At 40.4% G+C, this 10,882-nt stretch overlaps 1 protein-coding gene across 17 annotated transcripts in view; it reads right to left on the bottom strand.

The window, feature by feature from the left end:
* Positions 1-10,882, bottom strand: part of GRIP1 (glutamate receptor interacting protein 1) — a 366,320-nt gene that overhangs the window by 1,931 nt on the left and 353,507 nt on the right. For 12 of the 17 annotated variants that reach the window (XM_061467161.1, XM_061467157.1, XM_061467163.1 and 9 more), the window contains 3 exons: positions 10,434-10,545; positions 7,561-7,794; positions 894-1,040 (listed from right to left, as the gene is read on the bottom strand). In XM_061467161.1, coding sequence (XP_061323145.1) covers positions 894-1,040; positions 7,561-7,794; positions 10,434-10,545 — 493 coding nt within the window. Of the gene's footprint in view, positions 1-893; positions 1,041-7,560; positions 7,795-10,242; positions 10,288-10,433; positions 10,546-10,882 lie in introns of those variants that run through there. The other 5 variants (XM_061467172.1, XM_061467173.1, XM_061467165.1 and 2 more) reach the window with 4 other exon arrangements.

Genomic DNA, 10,882 nt, shown 5'->3' with positions numbered 1-10,882 from the left:
TCTGAAGACACCAGTTAAGTTTTTACACCTTGCAATGGAATGTTGCTGAAGTGGGCATGTTTGCACTGGTGAGAGCTATTGGCAGCTGTCACAATGCCCACCATAAACGACACTGAACAGCACATAGTTATTTCATCTGTCATGGTTCATTCATTTCGATGCAATGTCAATTCAGTTCAGGTCTTCTCTTGTTTTAATTAATACACGTAAATTTATATAAAGTATTGGGCTACTTGACAAATAATGTGGTTTTCTCATCACAGTCCAACCTGGCACTGTGGTAAGCATGGTGCTGACTATCACATTATTCCAACTATGTCAGTCAAAAACCTGGATCAAACACAGAAGCAATTGTCAAGTCTGTATCAAGGACAGCAAAAATTACAAATCTGTCTGGAAACGTCCTGGGGAATTCCAGTTTTCCTGTGAGCATTTGTGTCTCCTGTGGAGCTCTGAAACACCTAACATTCTGAGAGAATTTGTCTATGATGACTTCACAGAAAGTCTAGCCCTCGTGCTGCTGCAGAAAAGCCCGTCACCACAAAGTGCAGCCTTTTCTTACTGAGGTAAAGTGATTTACGCAGCCTGTGGCACAGAGTGATCATGATCATTTGTCTTTCATCCCATCCCCCTACACAAATCTTTTCCCAGCAGAAATACAAGAGTGCTTTGTACTTTTAATATTTCAGTACTCAATAATTTAAAATACAGTAAGTGATGTAGATAATAAGGCTGTTCCAAATAAGCAATGAAAATGCTTCATGCAGTTTTCTACATCTGCATAGGGCAGACACCCAAACACCCTGCAGCGTGGTGGTTATAAATGTTTGTACAACATCATATGTATGTCATGTCTCTTCATTCATAAACCTGTGTGGTGCCAGAAGCCTTACCTGTAAAAGCCTATCGTATGGTTTTAAACCTCCCAAATCGCCAGGGCCAGCTGGTCGAATGTTTTTAACATACACTCCTTTCTCCAGTAAACCATCTGAGACACTGAACCCAAAGTCTTCTCCATCTGAGTCCTTGTACAAAGTTACCTGTGGAGGTGATGGACATGATGAGAAGGGAAAACAAAAACATTTGTCTACATTTCTATGAGCATTAGGTGGGCTTTTTTCCTAGGACGGTTTTGGTAAGGTTTTTTTTTCCACATTAGAGAGATCACTTACCTACTGTTTGGTACTTACAGTGTTACAGTTGTCCCCATTTTGACATTATATCAGAAGCCACCTTATTCTTCAGTAACAAAAAGCCCTTCTCACTTCTGCTCATCAACTGGAATTTTGTGGTATTCAGCCCACCTTTTTTGGTATAATTTGTTGAGTCTTAGTATTTTTGCTACCCTATTCTCCAGTTGCCAGAATCTGAGTAAAAGATTAGGTTTAGCTTTGCTTCAGGGATCACGACCTGGCTTCAACCAATTAATCAATGTCATGTCTTCCAAAACTTCCAGCAGTCATAAACACTACTGGTACTGTAAGTCTTTGCTAGCATGGTTTTGGCTAGGCAATGGTCCACCCTGTAAAGGCCAATCTCAAAAGTGCTCAGTACAAGAGTTGTAATGCAATCTGTTAAAATACAAATGAGGCTCCTTCTAAAAGAGCTTGCAGGCAGTGTTCTTACACAGCCATGAGATGGTCATTCAAAAGCAGGAAACAGAAGTTAATACAGCAGTTAGGAGAAGGTTTTGCAGGTGTGTTCAAAGAGCAAGTCCTCACAGGTAGCTCTGTGAATTCAGTTATTTGATAAAGATTCAGGGACTTCTGTCTAGGTATGTGGCACGCTGAGGTTTTTATTTCTGTGAGGTGTTTACTTTTTCTTGCTTCTTTCTCACATCAGGAGTACAGACCTATGCAAGTAAGTTGTATGAGTCACTGGCATGACATGCAACTGACATCAGTGCTGGCACAAAATGTGTGTGCAAATACAGTCACACAATCAAAATCAAGCTGTTACTCCTATAGCTTTATGTCACTTTGGGTTCAAAATACTGGTTTTACCATACCTTGGTGGATAAAACGACACCATTAATTAATGCATTGTAATTTTATAATGGTTCAGTACTAGTAACACTCTATGTGCTGCATCCTTGCGTGTGCCAGCTGCTGAATTCCTTTCTGGTGTTTCTTGACTTACAGAATCATTCAAATTGAAGGGACTTCGGGAAGTCTCTATGTTTAACCTCCTGCTCGAGGCAGGCCAAGCCCAAATTCAGATCGGGCTGCTGAGGACTTGATTGGTACTTCATAGAAGAATGCCAAGGTGCAGCAGTGCCGGAGCACAGTGCTGGTTAGTGGTGCCTTCAGAAAGCTGCTGAGACCCTGCCTTGACTGCTATGTAAAAAGGTAAGCAAGAACAGACAAGGCTGTCTCTAAACAGGAATGAGGGATACAAATAGTTGGCTTGGGATTTTGTTTGGTAGTATTTTTTTAATTTGTGGGTTTTGGTGTTTGTTTTTTTTTGTGTGTGTGTGTGGTTTGTTTGTTTTTCCCTGTTTTGTTTCAGTTTTCTTGACTTGACTTGGCTTTACTGGTGTACCAGTACTGCTTTAACCATAATGAAAACAGACTCCCTAAGTAAGTTTGATACCTATCCTGGGAAACAGCTGGGAGAAGTGAGATACAATGCCAACTGCTGCAACATTAGCACTGCTGTATCTGTAGATGTGGTGGTGGTGCATTCACTGTTGGGGTGCTGTGAAAACACCTCTGTCTCATGCCAAGGTAAGCACAAATACCCACACACGGTATTCATCCCTTACTTTATACCAGTTCCTCAACTTCCCTTGTTTTTCTTGCTCTGTACGGCACAGCCAAGAAGGAAGGCACACCTAAAGTCCCCATAACGGAGCTGAAGGCTTTCTCCCTGCCTGTGACTTTTCTGTCTGAGCTGTCAGTTGAAACTTGCCAGGCACTGCTATGTTTAAGGTCTTTGCTGGCTTTTCTCCCATCTTCCTCCAAAGTAACTTTGTGATGGAAGTCGTAATTCCTCCATCTCAGCATGAATTTTAGGAGTCAATGAGCATTTCAACTACTAAAAAAAACCTATTGGCAAATTCAAAATGATTCATAATCGAATGATTTTAGTTTGTATCAACGGCTGCTGTACCAGCAGGACTCTGGGAAACTTATGATAATTTGTTATCAACAGAGAGAGGCTTTTGTTTGTTGTATCATAGCATGTTTAATATGGCTTTGATGTGAAATACGTTTGAAGCCTCTATGAAAGTGCTTTAAGATTACGATTCTACTAAATAAAGGAGGGAGATACATTTTGACACATTTGTGTGCAGGAATGAAAAATAATTAGCACTGGACCCAAGACACAAACTATCTTCCAATGAGGTAACTTTTTTTCCTCACTGTCACAAAGGATAGGAGTGCTTCATGTTAATTGCTTCTTAAAGAAGCCTTGAAAAATAAAGATGTGATACAGTGCATAAGAGGAGAAGAGTTAAAATACTGTGTCTTCTTCTAGCACAGATGGCACCATTTTTCAAAGCAATTTCCCCTTTCCACTTGCTCCTTTTCCCTTTCCTCTTCCTTCAGGCACTGGAGTTGAATGGAGTTGGATTCAATCTCGCGTGAACTACAAAAGCATATGAAACAGGGCGCTCTTCAGGACTCTTGACCTACAGGAGGGTCAACTGCATCTAACAGATTTCTGAGAGACATTCGTCTGTCCTGCTTTTTAAGATCTCCAGTGATGGAGACTCCACAGTCTATTACAGTAATCCCTTCCAGTGCTTCAGATGTTTTCACCCTTGCTGAGAGTTAAGCTGCCTGTCCACAGAGAAGAAGGTCACTTTATTCTCTCTTTCACTGCAGTGATGTGAAACAAGGTTTGTTTTTCTCTGGACTCTGTTCAGTAGGTCAGCATCCTTCTTTAATTTTCAGACTCCAAACTGTACACTCTATTACAGTCCAGACCTTATCAAAGAAAAGTTGTAGTAGAGAATAATTCTGTGTGTACTAAAGATAGTGGTCCCATTTGTATGTTTCTAAGACACTTGCTTTTTCCCTGGTTTTAGTGAGTGGCCTAAAATGAAATACATACAAATTCTACTCTACAGATCTACAGGAAGTGCCATTCCACATTAGCTCACTTTAGCTTGTCTCTAATAATGCACACACTACTTCATGCCCAGCTTGTAACTCAGTAAAAGGAATACTGCAAAAAGGGGCATAAAAGCGGAATTTTGCTGTAGGGGGACAGTGGGAAGTACTGCAGTTGGGGGTGGGTGTGTGACAGGAGGGGAGCAGAACTTGAGCATCTAAATGTCTTGTATTGCCCCCCTAATTGTTCAGGTTGGACATTCCTGATTTATATGGGCTGAGCACTCTGGAAGGGAATTACTACCCTGCAATTGCAACTGTTACATATCAAAATATCTCCTCATTTCGGTGGTTCTTCAGATCTACAGATCCTAGAATATTTTTAAAAACTGTTTCCTATATGGCTGTCTTCTCTTGACTTCTGGGTTATTTGACAGGAGCTTGGAAATTAAAGAAACTGAGAGTTATTCACTTAAGGGATGAGGCTGAGATTTAGCTATCACATTACTTAGGTGCAAGTCATCTGCACAGCATTTTCTTTTGCATATACAGGTTATAATTTTGGGGGCAATTCTTTTTGGGGCAGCATGTATTCTTCAAAGAGAATTGCAGAGTAAAAACCTCACTATCTGGAATAGCCAGGTTTTTAGTTAATAACAGGTATGGGCAAAGCCCTACCACTCAAGTTTCTCATCTTCACTAGCCAGTAGCACAGTCAATTCACAGTCAATTCACACAACACCTGGTAAAATCGTGCTGGTTTATGTGTATTTCTGATCACAACTGTTCAGAAGGTTTGATCTTGATAGCAAAATCTCCATTATGGGCAGTTTGTTAGACTTTTCAATTTACATCAGGAGCCTAAGGGAAAAAGAAAGCTGAAATGGGAAGTTCATTCATATTTCATAAGCAATTAAATAGTTACAAATTTAAAAGACACGCTTACACATTTTGAATCTGTTTTTATGCCTCTTCTCCCTCTCAATTCTATAGGAAAATGCTTAATTTAAATTCATACATCTTGCACAGATCAGCTATTAAGGTATTTTACCTGACTGTGATTTTAGGTTAATGACTACTTGCAGTAATAATATTGAAAAATTATGTGATATCTAGTTCGTATTTTTGCTCTCAGAGGAACGTGTGCTCTATGAAACTTTAACAAAAATGCTCCGCTGTGATTTTTAGAAAAATATTAATCTGTATGATTACCTAGGTAGATAAAACCAATTAAAGACATTCATTAATTTGGGTACTGATACAGCAATATGTTCTCCAGCTAAATTAAACGTTACTTATTAAACCATCTAGAACAAACGTTTGAAGAGATCTGCACGACACTTATCCCAATCCTAGCATCCTCAGGACAAAGACAGTTCAAGTACACATTTGGTGAACGTAATGCTGTGAAGTAAGAAAGAGCAGTGAAGGATTCAGCTTAACTTGCTGCAAAGTTTGCAGCTTTCAGCAAAATAATCCTCGGGGCTGTGTCACCTTTCTGACAGGTGTATAGCTGAGGAGGACAAGCTAGCAATGCAATCTGCTCTCCATGCTGTTCCATTAGACTTACTCATCTGTGTTTGTAGCCTGAGCAATTCTCATCTGGTCTCAGTCTTTCAGCCCATACAGCCAGGCCGGCCATTGATACATTTCATTTTAATGGCTTTTCCTTTGGTAGAATCTTACATTCTTGCTCTCTCACAATCAAGTTATGAAAAACCAGTGGAACATCGACCTTAGCTAACCCATTTTCTGCAATCAGACTTCAGGTATGAACTCTGAGCTACAGTGCACATGGGCCCTGACTCAACAGGCGTGCAGGCTCATCGCACTGAGGCAGTAACAAGGTACCTGACCTGTCCTGCAGAAGAAACTGGGAAACCTCAGCAGCATGCAGACAAGTACACGCTTGAAGGTCTTACTGAGGTAGGTCTTAGGCAAGCCGTGTCTTAGCTCGCATTTCAAAGACTATTTATACCATCACAGTTTTCCAAAACCAGTTTGTATTTCGCTGGTTGTCTCACCAGCGGCCCAACAGCAAGATCTCTTAGGAAAATACGTATAGCATCAACTCAGGAGAGAGGGGAAAAGTGGATATATTGTCTGAAAAAAACCTGGAAGTCATCAAAAACAGAAGGTCACAGCAATCTTAAAAGATAGGCAACTGAAGAGAGAGAAAGCTCAAGGACAGGGTATTTTGTACTGCCCAGGACTCTTTAAGAGGTAGCAGCTATCATAGAATACTGATTCATTAATAAAATCTGACTGCTCCTTTTCAGGAAAAGATCTATTTTATCCATCATGAAAGGCTGGTTTTATAATTCACAGGAGAAAACTGTGCCTTTGCTAAACATGAGCACTCTGTGAAATGCCTACTGGTGTAGTTTTGGTTTACATCCCACATTTTTTCACCATTCAGGAAATGTAAGCACAGTAACTAACACCATTAATCACTTCATATCAAGCTGGAAATATGAATACCTTAAAACTATCACAACGCATCCTACTGATTGTTTACATTGGCAGTGGATTAATTTGCCATATGTAAAATCCACTCCCTACTACCTTCTTTAAACATTCATTTAGCCCTTACTCAATGAGTCCTTACCTCGCTGAATGAAACTGAATGAACTACAACCTAAACTCAGTCAAACCCACAGGCACTAGAAACCAAACCAACTCTCTTAAGAACAACAACCTCTTAGTGGTATTTCTCCATACTTTTGCCTCCTTTCTGGGAAGTTCTCAGACCTTTAAGAGGAAGATGGGTGCAGGAGACAGGATCCTCATTGCCATCAAGGAGAAAAGCATTATAATGTCCCCAAAAGTTTTGGAAACTGGTTGCTATTATGACCTCACTGGACTTGAAATTTAAACGAGCAGGGTGTTTGCTGCGCACATCTAAAGATACTTTATCCGGTACTTGGGCTGCAGAGAGGCCAATCACCAGGTGATTTTGACAGCCTTGAGCCATGAAAAGTTGCATAGACTGAAGATTATTTATCCTTTTAGAGCAAAGGAATTACAAAGAGAAGAGACGGAATAGCTAATTTGAAATAACATTCAATATTATGTACATTGAGTCTCATGTATTTGATTCAAAATGAGTGTTAATTTGAAAAAGGACCAATGGGAGCCCCAAACCCTCTTGAGTAATTTCCTAAAGAAATGTATTTCCTAGAAATTAAACTTTGCTTTCTTAATGAACACATTTTGCAGAGATGAGTTATTGGAATTGTCAATTCAAATTACCCGTGGATGCTCCCTGCAAAAGAGTAGTCCCTTTTGAGGATTTATTGTAAAACAAAATAGTAGACAAGGATGCATTTTATTTGTTAGTTTCCCCCACAAGGATGTATCATTAATGTGTAAGAACTAATATGCATGGCCCCCAAATTACATCTGTGGAGTCATTATAAAAAGTGCTTACTGCATTGCCATAGAATTAAATTCCCTATACTGAATATATTATTTCAAAGCTGTCAGAAGAAAAATTACAGACCTTGTGTAACTCCACAGGAGTTGGTGACATGATTTCTTTCATTTCTTGCTTAATTTTTCTCAGAACCATGGACTTTCTCCCCACATCTGATGGCAATGTGTTGCTACGAGTAGCTTGACTGTAATGTGGCCTTACAGTACTTCTTTCCTGGAAGCTGGCTTGTCTTCCCAGCTGGTTACGAGGTTGTGGGTTTTCATGATTCAAACTCATTGTACTTCCTGACATAATTGTGGCCTAGAGCATTAATGAAGAGGTTAATATTTAACACAGAATGTGGGTTAGGTAAGCAGTTAATTCACAGCAGTAGAAAAAGAGTCTCTATTCTTTGTTAAAACACAGTCACTCAGGGCACAGCAAAAGGCAAGAGGATAGATGTTCAATCTGCTTGCAAGTCACTATAAAACAAAGGACCACAGCAAAACACAACAACAATAACAGAACCCTATGGGCAAAAGTTTTCAGATGGCATTTCAAACTAAAATACTGAGCACTAAATAGCTATGCTTGAAAGCTAGTCCCCTGGCAGACTGAAGAGTGTGTAGCTGAATTGCTTGTTTTACAAATGTTTTACATGTAAGTAAAAAGACATTTGAGTTGTGGCATAATTGCATTTGTTAGAATTGGAGTTATAGGAAGGCATTTACAATTCAGGCTGTGTGTGCAAGTTATAAAATGTGAGTCAGCAGAGTATGTAGGCGGCTCTGGAGCCAGCACTGGCACCGAGCATGCCTGGATACCATCCCAGGCCAAGGAAAGCTCAATGCAGGTAAGCTCACTCCCTGCCTGGAAAGAAACTCTGCATAACATGCATACTGCAAGAGTGCCTTAGCTCAGCACTAATGCTGCAGGGATACAAGCTGCAGCCTGACTGCCAGTTTTTAATCTCAGTCAAACCTAGCCTTTTATGTTAGATGCAAGAATATAAGGAGGGTGAAATCCTGAAAGACAACAGCAGGAGTCATCTCATCCATTGGGTTGAATGGACTGACATGAAAAGCACCTGTGCACAGCAAGGAGCCTCCTCCCTGTGAAAAACTTTCTGCTCTGGGGAGTGGGAGGCAAATGTGCTTTGGCACAGCCACCATACAGACCTAGCACTGCTGGGATAGGGTACACTGCATTTCCTACTTATTCTCCCTGGTGCTGATGGACAAGTGAAAAGGGAAATTAAAAGGCCATAGCCTGAACTCTGACAGGGATGGGATGCAGGCGGCCTGCTGGAAAATGAGAAGTAAAAATGAAAGGAGGAAAAAAATAAGGGGAAGACAGGCAAATAACTGTTTTCTTTTGACCCTGGTGAGCATGTCTGTCACCCTTCTTTCTCCCAGCTCCAGCACTGCTTTCACTATGACATAATATATTGTAGCCTCTTTACAGTCTTTCTTGTGCTCGGTAATGACTGATATTACTGCCTGATGGAGCAAAAGCATCCAGAGGACTTGGCAAACAACAGTTTTCTTTGCTCTTTGGCTGAAGACCTTGAAATAAAGAATGATAAGGAGTCCTTGACTACATAATGGCACTTCATAAAATAGAGGCATCACTATTCTCAGCATCCTGTCATACTGAGTAAGTTTTGCTTTCTTTCCAGAGCTGTGGGCTCTGAACAGGGCGATGCTATAAACTATACAGCATCTACAGTTCTCACTTCTGGGAAAGGCTGGGGAAAATTGGACATGTTGAAGTAACTGAATTCTGTAGGCATGAATGATCTATTTCCATTTCAGAATTATCTATTTCCACATCCTTTTATTGTGCTCTGAATATTGAAAATTGTGAGAGAAGCCTGTGGTAGTGAGCCATATCTAACTATGGAATTAAACCAGTATAACATTTTCTCCTATATTTCTCTGGTTTGCAATAACAAATACGTGAGAATCACGTTTTGCTACCCATACGTGCGATACAAAAGACATAAATCTGAAGGAGTAAATTAATCTGGACTGAAAATCTTTCACCCAGTTACGCCATTCACATTCCTCCTGGCTGCTAAAGGACTTTATAGAACATAAAAATGAAAATGAGATTCTGCCAGGTTTGCAGCTCCAGGAATTTGAAAGAACATAAAAGAAAATATTTTAGGACCTTTCATTCCACAGCTTTCAGTGGCAGAGTCCTCTTAATTGTTCTGATTAGACAACTCAGAGAGAAGGTCATTAGGAAAATAAGACTCAAAGGTACTCTGTCTCTGTTCCCTCCCCCTTTTATCCCCCTCATGATCTAATGTGAAACATGGTTATATTTGCAATTGACTTCAGGATGAAATGTGAAAATTTGTTACATAATGAAAAATTTGCTGTAAGACGTTAGCAGGTTTTTTTGCAGAGAGGTAAGATCATAGGGGAACGTTTTGAAAAGCTGATTTTCTTTTATGTTCATCTTAATCAAATTAAGTTTCAATTTAAAAGACAACCTACAACATGCTAAGAAAAGCTGCATAAAGCGTCTGTCAGAGAACGGGATGCATTGCTGCAGGAAGGCTATGCCCACTTCAGAGTTCTGCGACATCTGCTGCCTGTGCAGGCAGCATCAATGGTTATGCACAGCAGAAGCTGCAAGTCAAAAGCTCTGGGGTGAACACGTTTATAGAATTTTGGTTGCATTGTACAAAAGAAAAGAGCTCTGGTTAGGGGCGGGGGAGGCAGCTGCACAAGCGAAAATACAAAGGTAAAGGGTAGGTACCAAGAGAGTCATGTTTCTCAAACACAGACGCCTGTCAGCCTTGTCCTGTGGAGAGGGGTTAAAGCTTTTAAATGAACTGGTGTGATTAGTGAAACTTAAAAGAAAAAAAAGGAGAAAATAAAATGAATGTAAGCCAAACCAAAACCATTTTATTTCTCTACAATTGGAAAGAAAGGTTAAGATTGTTCTACCTCTAGTTCCCTCAGAATTCCTGACTGGCCACAGGTCTCTAAATCCTCCAGAGCCTGAGACCAGAAATTTTCCTCCTGGTCAGCCTCGGTGTTATCATGGGTACCTGTGAAGCTAGATTTACAATGAGAGGTTAAAAAAATGTGGACTTCTTTTTCCCTCAAAAGTATATTTCACACACATGCCTTGCCACAGACTGCAACTCGAATGACAGAACCTTACGGCAGAAGAGTGGGGAAGAGTCATGGACCAGGAGAGGCTGGATGGACATGCAGAGCATGTGACAGACAAGGCTTCTCGTAACCTGGCAGTTGTGAGCACCATCTGAGCAACGACGTATTCCGTAAGGAGATAAATGGATTCCAAGAACAATTCAGTGCACATTTTTACTGGATTAGAACTGGGACCTCCCTAAAAAAATTAATGAATCAACCAGTAGCTGTGTGCAGAG

The sequence above is a fragment of the Pezoporus flaviventris genome, unplaced genomic scaffold (genome assembly GCF_033815535.1).
Source record: "Pezoporus flaviventris isolate CSIRO_AGI_PZ_B2104156 unplaced genomic scaffold, CSIRO_AGI_Pfla_v1 ptg000045l, whole genome shotgun sequence".
Lineage (NCBI taxonomy): Eukaryota > Metazoa > Chordata > Aves > Psittaciformes > Psittacidae > Pezoporus > Pezoporus flaviventris.
Note: the sequence above shows the minus strand (reverse complement) of the source record. Positions and strands in the feature narration are given on the sequence as shown.